General features: G+C 49.8%; 1 protein-coding gene across 1 annotated transcript; it reads right to left on the reverse strand.

The window, feature by feature from the left end:
* Window positions 1-39: 39 nt before the first annotated feature.
* LOC103771988 (serine/threonine-protein phosphatase 2A 55 kDa regulatory subunit B delta isoform) lies at window positions 40-11,779 on the reverse strand (the record flags this gene model as incomplete). Its single annotated transcript, XM_008939308.1, has 7 exons — window positions 11,758-11,779; window positions 9,123-9,220; window positions 6,376-6,541; window positions 4,563-4,675; window positions 1,817-1,994; window positions 857-1,021; window positions 40-209 (listed from the first exon to the last, which is right to left on the reverse strand). Coding segments are annotated over exons 1-7 (912 nt in total), but the record flags the coding sequence as incomplete, so codon positions are not given.
* Window positions 11,780-13,049: the final 1,270 nt, after the last annotated feature.

Consider the following 13,049-nt stretch of genomic DNA (forward strand, 5'->3'; position numbering starts at 1 on the left):
GACAAGGGGAGGGAGGTGTAAGGCAACCGAGCACCCTACTTGGTATGTCTCCACGGGCCTGTTCTCCATGTTGAGGTCCCAGACTTTCACAGACAGGTAGTCTCTGGTCATCATGTATCGGCCACTGTGGCTGAATTTGACATCAGAGATCGATGAAATTATTTCTGAAAAAAACGACCTGCTGCTAGGATCTTCAGGTTCTTCAAAAACTGCAGAGAAGAGAATTCCAAAAGAAACCAACAGCAAGTTTTACAGCTTGGAACATTTTTCGGTACTTAGGAAATTTTAAATCAAACGTACTAGCCTCTTTTTACAGAAAATCACTGTTAATACTTTTGAGAAATCATCTCATTTTAAACACTGTTATGCTCTTAGTCATCAGATTTCCATGTGCCTGTCTCCAAGTGTTCACAACTGGGGCACAGCACCAGTAGGTCACCCACGGGGCGAGCAGTGCTACCTGTATTTGTAACCCACAGCTGTCAGAGCAGCGTGGAGGCCCAGGCAGCCATCCCCACGACTTGAGCAAAGCCCTCCTCACCTACAGGGCTCAGCAGAGCACAGAGCGTTCACCTTGCACCCCCGGGGCGGGCGGCAGGCACAGCACACGCTCCTGAGGATCACCTCTACCCTGGGAGCTGCACCCAGGCAGCCGGTGCACCCCAGGCAGCCGGTGCACGGGCTCTGGGAGCACCAGCCCAGCCCCTCACGCACAGAGGCGACCGAGCTGCCCGAGCTGGCGCTGGCTGAGCAGGTGCCTTTGGGGAGCAGTGGGACCAGGAGAGAGGTCTCGCTGGCGCCAGGGGCTCTGGCTGCCATCAGCCCGTGGCACACGGAGGGCCGGGGCCCGACTCACACTTGGCGTGGCGGTCGCAGAGCGCGGCGGAGCGCATGTCGCAGAGCCGCACGGTGCCCTTGCTGCTGCTGTACACCAGCACGTGGCAGTGGTGCGGGTGGAACTCCGCCGCCGTGATCACCTCCGTCAGCTCCTCCATGTTGGCTGGCTTGATGTCCACGATGTCTGGGCGCTCTCGTAAAGGCACGTAACGCTTCCCCAGACACCCCATGGCCACCCTGAGGGAAACGCCCTGGGAGCTGAGTTTACACCCTGTGCACCTACACAAAGCAACGTGACCCGAGCTGTAAAAACAAAAACCAGCCCCTGGACCCTCCAAATGAACTTTAGCAGGTGCTGGGCATGATCTCAGACTCCTCTCAGGCCTCCTCCGTCATGCTTCCCACAGAACACTGAACAGGCTCCATCTGTTTACCTAAAGCTTTAACAATTTGCCTATTTTAATATTGTGTATTTCCACCACTTTTACCTTATTGCAGATTTGTCGGTGTCAGACAGTATGAGTTCTGGATACACAGGCTTGCAAAAAGATTCAAAACTTATTTCTGCAGTCAATATCATTTGACATTAAAAAAAATGGTTTTCCTTAAGAGAAGTGTCACTCAGTGAAGAGACCTTGAACTTTGGAAAGAAGCATCGACAGTAACAAAGGATCTACTTTTGAAATCTTTCAACTGATCTCCACAAATAAAGGGCATTTCCAAAATTCCTCAAATCCATTTTAGAAATCAAACGTTGCTATTCCTACTGGCAGCTTTCTGTTGGAAGGACTCCTGTGCTCTGGAGTGAATGAGAGCATCCTAAGGCCCGTTTTCACCAAATTAGACTCTAGGCTTTAAAATCCTCTATTTTAATCCCCACAGTCAAAATCCTACTCTAATTAGTAAAATTACAGTGATCCTCTTAAGCATACACAACTTAGCTGTGCCCCACCGTCCAGGGAGAACAAAGCAAGGATACTAAAACTTCTATCTGTGATTTCTAAATGCCATAGGTTAATCCTTAGGTCGTCTGCAGAAAGGTACGTTTCATGATCACTATTTACTGAAATAGAGTTTATGTGGTAAGTGTGTGCATTTGCAAATATCCTTCTGGGACTTGCTTCTACCATTAGGTCCATGGGTTTCAATATTGGCACCTGAAACACGAGAAAGAACAGTCAATTTTGGCATTAAACTGATTCCTGTTTCAGAAGAGATTAATTAATTGCACGCCACAGTTCTCTGCTTTGATTTAGTGACCAGGCACCTTCCAAATCCACTGAGCCAGGGGAGTGACAACCAGCCCTGACCTCGCACTCCACCAACAGCAGGAGGGGCAGGGCCTCCTGCAGCAGCCCAGCAGCACTCAGGGGTACTCCCAGGGAGAGCTGGGGGTGCCTCCTCTGACACAAGTGCTTACAGCACCCCTGCCTCAGCGGGGTGCCCGGGAGAGGGGTAACACGCCTGCAGAGGAACCCCTCACCTGGGTGTGGCTGGGGCGCCCTGCTCCCCCAGCTGGCTATCTCAGGGTGACCCCACCTGCTCTCTGAGCAGCACCAACAGGTTAAGGTTCCCTGACTCACATCAGCCCACCAAGAACAAAGTTATGACAGTGGCCCAGACAATCTGTCTTCCTGGAACAAGGAACAAATAATCCAAGAGCCCTGCAGCTGCCTTCGCCGTGGTCGTATCGCACGGTCTGTTTGCATCACACTGGGATGATTAAAATTATCCACGACTTCTCATTAGGCAGCTTTCCCTCTCGCCACGTGCGTGTTGCTGCCTGGTGGTGAAACGGGAAGTGCCCCATGGGGGCAGCAGCAGGGGCAGCTCGGGATGCAGGGCTCTGAAGCTGCAGCTCTGAAGTGCCGCTTCTCCCCCGCCTACCTCTGTAAACAAACCTGGACTCTGTTTCCCCAACAGGAGGCCGAAGCCCAGGAAAGCCCACGTCCAAGGGCAGGTGTGCTCTAGATCTCTAAAACCTGATCATTTCAACACAGGGCAGTAACTCCAGGCAAGGCTTTCTCCCCTCTGCCAGGGGCTGCTCAGCCTTGGCTGAGTCCCTCATCGTCTCGTGTCAGACGCAGCTCTGCAAGGTCTGCAGCTCAGCCCGACCTTCCCCTCCCAGAAAAGCTGCAAATTTGGAAGACTAGCTTTTAAGAGAGAGGTTCTTGCTTTTTGCTGCCTCACCCTACTCAGCTTTATGGTTCTTACACATATGGCAGGGTTTAGAGCAGATGCTGATGCCCTCCTGCAGTGACAGAGCCCATAGAGGGCCAGGCCACAGTCTGGACTCTCCACAGTGTCTATCCTGTGTAAGGGCAAGGCTGTAGAACTCAAAACTTCATCTGTGCCTAGTTCCAGCCACTGGGTTGAGGCATTGCATCATCACTCCTTGGTTTTAGGTATTTTCACTGGAATACTCAATTAGATCCTGGCTCCTCCATGCTGAGTAGAAAGACTTTCCAGAGGAAGCAGATCTCCTTTCCAAATGTGATTATACGTTAGGCTCGTGTACACCTAAAGCTTCGGTTCAATATTTAATTTAGGCAAAAACAAGGAAAAAAGACCCCAACAAAACTCTGCAACTGTCCAGTCCCTACAGGTGTCAGGAATGGTGCTGGCTTTGGAAGCAGAGAGTCTCAGTTCCATTCCTATTCATCCTAGCAACTCAGAAAACCAGCTAGAGAAAGCCCAGCCCCATGTGATTTGCTTTCTTGAGCTCCTGCTCTAAATGATCCCAACTTTGGAGCTCTAACCCTACCACTACATCACTATGCAAGCAGAAAATGCCAAGGCTGTTCAAGTGTACATTTGACACGACATTAACAAATGCTCAGAACTTGCCCAACAAAACCACCACCTCGCTAGCCATGGAATGCCCAGCACCACATTTCCATTTTTGAGTCTTGTTCTTAGAAAAAAGATCAAACAAATGAAATCTGAGCACTATTGAGGGAAAAAAAAGAAAAATACTTATCAATGCAAAGAAAGCCAGAATCTTCCCCAGCCCAGAGAGGCCAGCAGAAGGACCTGAGCCACCGGTGCCCACGGGGCACTGGGGTTATGGAGGTTACCCTGGGCACCTGGCAGAGCCTCAGTGGTGAGGGGCCAGGCCCCACAGCACCATGCTCTGTGGCCAGCATGCTGTACAGGGCTCAGCCATGGCCCTGTCCCCTGTGCTCCCCCCCACGCTCAGCGAGGCTGCTCTAGGAACACAGCAGGATGAGCCTGTGCTTTGGATGAATGGAGCACAGGGCAGTGCAGCCCCAGCCAGGGACACTCCAAACCTCAGTACTTTCAGGTCTGAGTAACAAAATCCAGCTCTATCTGACTGCTGTCAATAACTCTGTGTATCTTTCTACTATTTGGATACACTGAAGTGGATGAAGGCTGTCTCTTAGAAAACAATTACACCCTTCCCCCCATTTAAATGGATTAGACATTTAAAATATGCTGTTCCAAGATTAAAAATAAAGCCTAACAAACTATTGGGATGCTCACAATACATTATAATCATGAAGGTTTTCCTCGAGTTTCCCAGAGGGCCCTCAGGTAACAGCTGTACCTGTATCTATCTGCACACAATGAAGAGTTTTTCATTTTTTGTAACGACCTGACCAAAACATCATTTTTAATCTACACATTTCAAGTTGGCAACTTTGGTACTACAAAGGTAGAAGTGCATGCAAAATGATATTTGAAGTCAAAGAGCAGAAACATACCCGTAGTGCTGTGATTCTGAAAGGATCCCTAAGTCTTCCATCTTCATCTTTTAAATTATAACCTTCGGCTCTTTTATCCCTTTCACTTATTTTCCATAATTTAATAGTTTTATCTAAAACCAAAAATTCACATGCTTGAGAATGAATTAAATTCAAAATAAAATCACTCAATAATGGAGTCAGCAGAGTGGGTATTATTTATCTCTCTGGTTTCCACTGCCTGCAGCAGGAGGGACCCTGATGGAGCCCTCTGAACGACAGCGCAGTGCCCAGACCACGCAGGCTGCGGGTGCTCTGCCTGCAGCCAGGCTGTGCAGCAGGACTGACACATGGAGAACAAACAGTACACCAGACACATGTGCTTGGAGGGTCTGGATGGGAAATGCGTGAAAAAAACAGTAAATGGAGAGGAAAAAAGCCAGATTCCTTTGAGCTCCAGTGTGATGCTGTCTGACACAGCAGCTCCTGCCCGAGCAGCGAGGGCCCCTGCGTGTCACCCGCCGAGCTGAGCCCCACAAGGGCTCCACACCACCTACCAGCCTGGGCCAGGAAGCCCCTGTGACTGGCTAAACTGTTCTTCATGCACAAAAGCCAGGGGAGAGACCCAACAAGCCCATGAATTCCTTACACTGAGCACCTGGAGGAAACCCAGGCTGTCCCAGGTGCCTGCTCAGAGGCAGCCAGAGGCAGTGAGCGAGAGCAGCACTTGTCTGTGATGGGGGTTCTGTGTCCAGGGGCAGGTACCTCCCAGGTCCTGCCAGGGGAAGCCTTTCCAAGGGAAGAAGTCCACTCCAAGAGTGAGTCCTTAGCTAAGTGCAAACACATCTCTCCTCCCCAGACTGCTGTGCAGCTTTAGAGCATCTCAGATGACATGGTTTCGAGACCGCTTTACGTTAGTCAGACTTGTATCAAAGTGAGATAATTCTGATTTCCAGGTCCAGTGGACAGAAGCCACTCCCTCTTTTAAAGTTTCATATAGTAGGGAGTGTATCAGCCTGTACATAAAGTCACTGAAGCACAAGGCAAAAAGTGATCCAAACCCTTGGGAACAAGTGTATTGCCTGGACAAGAAGAGCAAGTTTTCCCCTGCACAGTTCTGCATTTACATTTACAGCTTGCTCCACGATGCCTCAGAATGAAACAGACCTAATACTCACACAGACTTGGTACTAAAATACTGCAAGAAATTTTAAAAAACAAAACAAAACTAGTGTGTGAAAACTTGTGATTTCCAGCTTGGAATTTCTGTGCTGCCTGTATGTGCCCTCATGTAGACAGTGAACATGGTATAAATAGGTCCCTCCCAGAACGACTGGTAGCTTTTAAACAGTTGCTTTTCAAAGCACACGTGACGTTTTGGTGTTGGAAAAGCAAAGAGAGCATTGTAACCACAGGGTTTCAATTTCAAACGTTTTTATTACAAATTCACGTCGGATCACAAAAAGTCAGATTTCAAGAGGAGGAGGATTGAGTCAAACTCAGACTTCTGCAGCAGCTCAGCACACTGGGAACCCACTGAGACAAGCCAGAGAGCAGTGGCAGGGCAGGCAGGTCTCTGGCATGGGCACAGAGCTGGGCTCTGCCTCTTCTGCTGCCACCCATCCCTCCTTATAGTCATAACTGGTCATTCACACAGCAAAACATATTTTACACAGAATTAGAAAAGTCATTAAAACAACCCCAAGACACTCCAGGAAAAAGAAAACACAAAACCCAAACCAACCAACCAAATCAAAACCCACACGTGGATCACAGGTGAGAGAACATTCAAATGACATAAGAAGTTCTTTGTGCAAAAATGAAGTGTCCTTACCATTTGTAGACAGCAGGAAATGAGCAGCATTCTGTTGTGGTAACCACCTAATTTTATTAATTTTTTCCTCAATTTCTAGACTTTTCAAGTAGTCAAACTCAGGTTCGTGACTCTGAAAGGTACTGTAAACATTGTATTCTCCCCTGGAATGAGGACGGCTTTTGCTCTGTAAGGAAACAACATGTTTTGGAGCTGGTGTTACTGGTTTGATTAGGAATGGTATGGACAAACTAACGGCTAGAAACTGTCAGCCCCAAAGTCAGCTTTTAACAACAGACCCTGATGAATCTGGCATTGTTGCTCTGTGATACCCCACCCAGTCCAGCAGCAATGCAGTGCCCAGACCTCCTCCTCAAAACTGCACTGTGTACCCAGGGGTTCCAGGACACAGCACAGGGAGGCAGTTCAGAGAGCACGGCTGCTCCCCAGGCTTCCAGTGCCTTCTTCAGCTGCTACTAAAGGCCTGGAGGCTGGAGTTGCCACAAACTGCTCCACAGTGCTCATCATGATGTACCAAAGGCTTCCACAAACACGCTGCTGGATCCTCCCCTCACAGGGCTACAGGCACGACCCTCACCTGGGAGCTGTGGAGTGAGGCCCAGTGACTGAGGATGGGAGCACCCCCTGACCCCAGTCCCAGGCGTGAGACAAACAGCTCCCAGGCTTCTCCAGCGTGCTGCTGGGGGCCTGCTGAGCTGCCCTGCCAGGCCCTGGGAAGAGCCTGCCCTGGAAAAGCCAGCAGTGACTCCTGTCCCTGGAGGCCACCAGGCCAACCTCTGCTCTGACACCTCTTCCCTTGGTGGCTTTGGTGGGGCTACTTCAGCTCGGGCCTTTCCCCTGCGCTGGCTCACGAGCATGGAGCTCTAACTAACTCAGGGACTCAACATTATTCTCCTTGTCATTTAACTGCTAAGCAATGTGGACAGGGCCCTCTCGACCAGCACTCTGGAGGGCAGCTACCTGCATTCCCCCCTGGCCATCTGAGCTGCCCTGGCTGGCAGCAGGCAGCGGCCTCACCCTGGACTCACAGCTGCTGGGAATACTCAGCTGCTTGGAGCCAGTGTCATACGAGTTCAGGACACCCTGCACAGCATTTCACCCACCCTCCCAAACCAAACTGTGTGGGAAACCTTGTAACTATCCCAAGTTGTTACCAACCTAGCCTAAAATCCACTCTTTAAAAATACTGGTTGTAAGATTTTCTTAAGGCTCCAGTATTAAATACTTAGTTTAGATTCTTTTCCTCCACTCCAGAAATTGGGCCATTTGGCACATAGGAGAAGGGACCCCTAGTCCCAGTGACAGGTCAACACTCCTCTAGAAGAGTCTGACTTGGGTTTAGTTTCTTTTGTCTTACACTATGAGGAAGTGACAGCTGGGTTTTGACTTACAGAATGAGCACTGGCAGCTGAAAGCCAACCAGTAACAGTCCCACTCCAGGCAGGCCCCAGGGAAGCAGGTGGACACCTCTGGCCTGGGTGGCTCCAGCCCTCGGGTCAGCCCACGGCAGGGTGAAGGATGGATGAGCCAGGAGCTGTCCATGGGGAGGGGTGTAACATGGCAGCAGCTTTCTCAGCAGCAGTGTCTGCGTTTCACTGCCTCACAAAACACCCACAGCAGACCTGGGAGGTCACCTCTGGTAAGGTGCTCCATAAACAGCCCCACAGGGAGGATGGAAAGCAAAATACTGGGGGGCTGTGTGTGAACCGAGCTCTGTTACAGCCACACAAAACCAGTGGGATTCTGCCAAAAAACCCACAGCACCTGAAGGTGTGTACAAAAAAAAACCCACAGCACCTGAAGGTGTGTGTACCTCGTGCACAAATGGTCCAAATTAAACTGTCATGATCAATTTGGGTACTTTTGATCCAGGAGAAGGCTCAGAACTAAAGGCTTAAATTCTCAGCAGCTCTCCAAAGGGAAGGAGGAATGTGCTGTCGGGTGGTGGGGAGAGGGTGGGAGTTGCCATGTGGAATACTGACTTTAAAGAACACAATTCCAGCCTTCTCCCAGACATGAAAGGTGTGACAGCCAATTTTCAGCATTTAGTGCCTTCTGCAGTACCCCATTTGCCAGGGCTAAGCTCAGGGGTGGACCTGCACTGCTGGAGGGATGCAGTGTCACAGCACTGCACACAGCTGAAGGCCACTGTGAGGGGACAGCTGAGAAGCTGCACAGCTCTAGGGGGGACAGTTTGCCCACACTGAAGCTCAGAGTTTCCTTCCTGAACTGAAAATGCTCAGGTGTTTCTGGAGAAGTAGCTGTTCCCACTGGTTTTGATTCACAAGACTCCAGAACACATCAGATGCTTAATTCAGTTTTTGAACCATCTTATCCTGTTGTCCTTGCAGCTTAACTCATATCCTTATCAGTAAACTTTTCTTACCTTCTCTTCAAAAGCATTACCCTTTGCCTTAAAACAACCTGACCAAGTGTAAAGTTCAGGAGAAAGTCCAAAGCCACTTCCCAAAGATGGTACTGAGCATACCAGGTACATACATAAAGAACTCTGAGCATATGTAAAGAACTCAGTTGTATTTTTGGGACTTTATTTTCAGGGAAGGGGAGACCACCACCAAACTAACCTACCACGTTCAGCACAGGGCAGATATCTAGGAGTGTGACTAACCTGAGGCTTTCTGAGAAAACTATCCAGACATTTAAACCTCAGGCATGAAAAGACAACACGAGACCGTGCAACACAAGAGCAGTGTAGGAAGAGCACTTTTGTTTTTCAAGTCACTGACCTCTTGTTCCCTTTGAAATATAACCACTCTGCCACCTTTGTCTCCTGTTGCAAGAAGATCACCAGAGTAATTAAATTCAACTGTTGAAATAATATCAGCTGCAAACAGAACAGAAATAAAATAGCACTGTAAGGTGTGAAGCAAATCAACACAAAATTACAACTTGTATTAAAGCAACAACACAACTTGAGTTACATCAGCACCATCCAGAAATGAAGCCCTGTTTTAAAAGTCTGACAAGGTTTTATTGCCAGTCTAAGACACTTCTCTGTTTTCAGCTTCTGAGGCCTTTGATCACACCAGGGAAGGCCCGTGGCTTCCAGAGCCCAGCTGGGTGTGCTGCCCGTGGGCAGCACGTGCTGACGTACCCGAGGTGCCCCAGCAGCAGGAACCAGCCCTGTGCCAGCCCAAGCCATGCTTCCCTGCCCCCATGCCCAGCTTTCAGAGGTCCTTCAGGAGCCTCAGCTGGGCTTCCCCCGCTGCCAAAGGGGGAAAGACCAAACAGAAAAGGGAATGGGTCCAGCTGAGCAGCCTGAGGCAGGTCTGTGCAGAGGCACCAGCGTGTGAAAAACGAGGGGCAGGGGGGAGTGTGGCTGCAGGGACGGGAGGGCAAGGAGAAGCCTCAGCACCTCCAGATTATCCTGCCTCCAGTGCCCTTGGGACTGCACCTTGGAACAGCCAGTATTTATTCACTGCTGCAGGCCCTAATTACACCTGGGAGGTGGCAATAAAGAAGCAATTGCCACTGAACCATCCTAACCAAGGGGCAGAGAGATACGGGACACAAACGTCTGTCAGGCTTTAGGCAGATGGCAGCAAAGCCAACAAACCACTTGGAGTACAATGGCAGGTAAACATTTACCCACACTGCTGCTAGCCAGGCAAATATTTCATCAGATGATGCAGGGATAAAAGCTGTAAAGTTTGAAGTATATGATGCTAATTAGTTTTGGAGTTCAAATTTGGAGACTAGAACAAAACTGCTTTCCTGGACTGATTTTGATGTGCTGTCTTCTAAATTCCTTTCACTACTGCCCCACTCTTATTTGAACCTGCAGAAACACTATGGGAAAGTTTTGAAGTGAGAGCAGAACTGGTGAGGTAAGCAATTAGCAAAGTGACTGAGAGGGAGTTTATGACATTTCCAGTACTCTCCTCAAACATTAAACAGCCCCTGAGTTACAGAGGCTTATCAGTAGCAAAACTAATATTCTTCTACCACAAGCCTCTGAAAGCTATCCCAGCACAGATCATCCTTACCCTGAGACACCAGCAAACATCCCAACAGAAACAAGTGACTCCTCAACATGCCCCATTACTTCAAGGTCACAAACCCACTTTCCACTTAGTTTCACAAAGGGAAGAAGATATTACTGATTTCTCCCATGCACAACTATCACAGGATTCACTGAATTATCTGCTCAAACTACCCTGTGTTCCATTTTTGCTTTAGGATGCACACGAAGCATCCTAAATGATGCACATGAATCAATTTGATTTCTTTTAAGAGCACTATACTTTTTTAATGTACAAAAGTCTGAATTTAAACCCAGTTTTCTCTATGGGCATGTTTACTTGGAGCATATCAGTCCCCAGACAACACCTGGTACCCTCAGCACTGTACTGCCTCAAAGCAGGAAAATCAGAAAACATTTAAGACTAGAGATAAAGTGCAGAAGTCATTCCAAACCAATCACTCTGTTCTGCTCAACAGACATTACCCAGCTACATTTGCTATTTCCAAGTCAGCTTAAAACTTGAGAAAACCCTGCTGTGGCCAGGGCCCTGCTGGGGAGCAGCCCTGGGAGCTCTCCTCCTGCTCCCCATGGGGAGCAGTGAGAGCTGTGGCTTCACAGAGGGCACCAGCCTGGCAGCACTTCCTTCCAGACATGAAAAATCCATCCCTGGCCTCACTTTTGGGAAGGAGCTCTGCCTCAGTCACAGCCCACACGCAGAGCAGGAGACTCCTGCCTGTTTTCAGAGCTAGTATATTAAAAGGGTTGCTGGCCACTAAACCATGGTTCTGTAGAATCCCCAAATTTAAAAGCACTAAGTACTTCCATGGGTCGTAAACACCCTCCCAACACATTAGAAGGCTACAAATACCCACCTTTCTAACAGTGCAGTGGAAACCTTTCTCAGTGGCTCAGGATGCTTCAAAATCCAGCGTAAGTGCCCTAAGCCTCTTAACAGCCCTGCTGATTATTAACCTCCCTGTATCACAAACCTCCTGCCACAGTTCTCCTGAAGTTCTCTAACCTACAAAGCCTCCTGGGGCTAGTCACACTGGGGGGGCAAAGGAGGACAGGGTGACAGAGACTAAGATTTGTTAGGGTTCTGAGATGGGAGCAAGCTTACACCTGCAAACTCATTTAATCCCACAAAAGACCCATGAGGTACTTCTGACTGACACCCATATCAATGTCTGGGCTCTCTGCTTAGGTAATGGAGAATGCAAAGAGATCCAGAACATCTAAATTAGACACCTAAAAATAGCTGCTGTGAACTTTTCCTCTCTAAGCCAGCTGCACATTGCTACTTTGGTTAAAATCCACATGCTGGAAGAATGTGATTCCTTCATAGCTCACCCAGCAGATTAGTGAGTTTGCAGCTGTAGTTCATGTGTACAACCAGCACTGCCCAGGCACCAGCAGCATCAGCTTCTCCCTCCTTCCAGACATGCAAAGGCTGCTGTCAAAAGCCTGCTCCTGACAGCTAATGAACAAGTCAAACAGTCACTGCTCTCAAACTCCATCTGAAAAGGGGCTGCTCCAACTTCTAGGGGATTTTACCCTAAAACTTGCCCAGCAGGTCACTGACACCACACGGCCACACACCCCACACACAGACCCACACCAAACTGTGCCAGCAAACCTGCCCTGCCCTGTCCCCCCAACATACCCATTTTCCACAGGGGCCCTTTCCCATGGCTGTCCCCGGGAGCAGGGCACAAGTCTGGGGGAGCTCACGCTGGCCCTGGGCCCAGGACAGTCCCAAGGGAGCCTGCCAGTGGGACCCTGGTGTGGGAAGAGAGCTGCTGGGCCTGTGCTCAGGACCAGGGGCACACACCTCTCCCCGTGGTGGTGTCTGCTGCCAGGTGAGGCTCCTGCAGTAGATGGGAACAAAGCAGAGAGCACAGAAGGGGCAAAGTGTGGCTATGAGCTCCTAAATCAGCTTGGAATCAGAAACTGGGATCTCCCCAGGACACTGTGCCCCAGGGTAAGACATGTTAGAGCAGAGAACCCGAGGTACCGCTCTGAGGCACGGCTGGTGAAAAACAGGATCAGTCCCATGGGCCCACAGAGAGCACCAGGAACCACTGGCTGAAGTCTCAGACAGAGTCAAATCAAGACAACAAAAGAGGAGCAAGTAGGGTTAGCAAAAGAAAAGCGACAGAGACCTGTCAGAGCGAACAGAAGAGAATGAAGAAATTTAGAGGCTAACACCCACTAGACAGTAAGCAGAAAAAATGTTTTAAAACAAAGAATCATATTTGAACTTATGAAGTTACAGACTCACAGGGCCTCTGAACTGCTGCTTGCTTGATTTACAGCAGCTGCAGGAGAAGACATCACCAGTGGTGTCCATCTCCATCAATGGGCTTCTGGGGTGGGGAGAGGGGAAGCACGTGGGGGAAGGCTGGACGGTTCTCCGGTTTGGGTGGCCCTGGTCAGCAGCCCAGGGACAGCAGGGAGCCCTGGAGGGCACCGGGGTGCCACGCAGGCCCTGCCCCCCAACTCTGCCTGCCGGGCAGGGCAGAGCTCCTGGGACTCAGCCACGGGTCTGGGCTCCAGCCTGAGTCCCCCCTCCGACCCGCCGGGGCAGCCAGGGGCAGGAGCTGCCACCAGGAGTCACTGCAGCAGGATGGACCAGCACGGGCACTGCTGCTCCTGCTCCTCCAGCACTACCAAAATGTTTCTTAGAATC

Source organism: Merops nubicus, unplaced genomic scaffold, assembly GCF_000691845.1.
Source record: "Merops nubicus isolate BGI_N331 unplaced genomic scaffold, ASM69184v1 scaffold27514, whole genome shotgun sequence".
In the NCBI taxonomy this organism is placed as follows: Eukaryota; Metazoa; Chordata; class Aves; order Coraciiformes; family Meropidae; genus Merops; species Merops nubicus.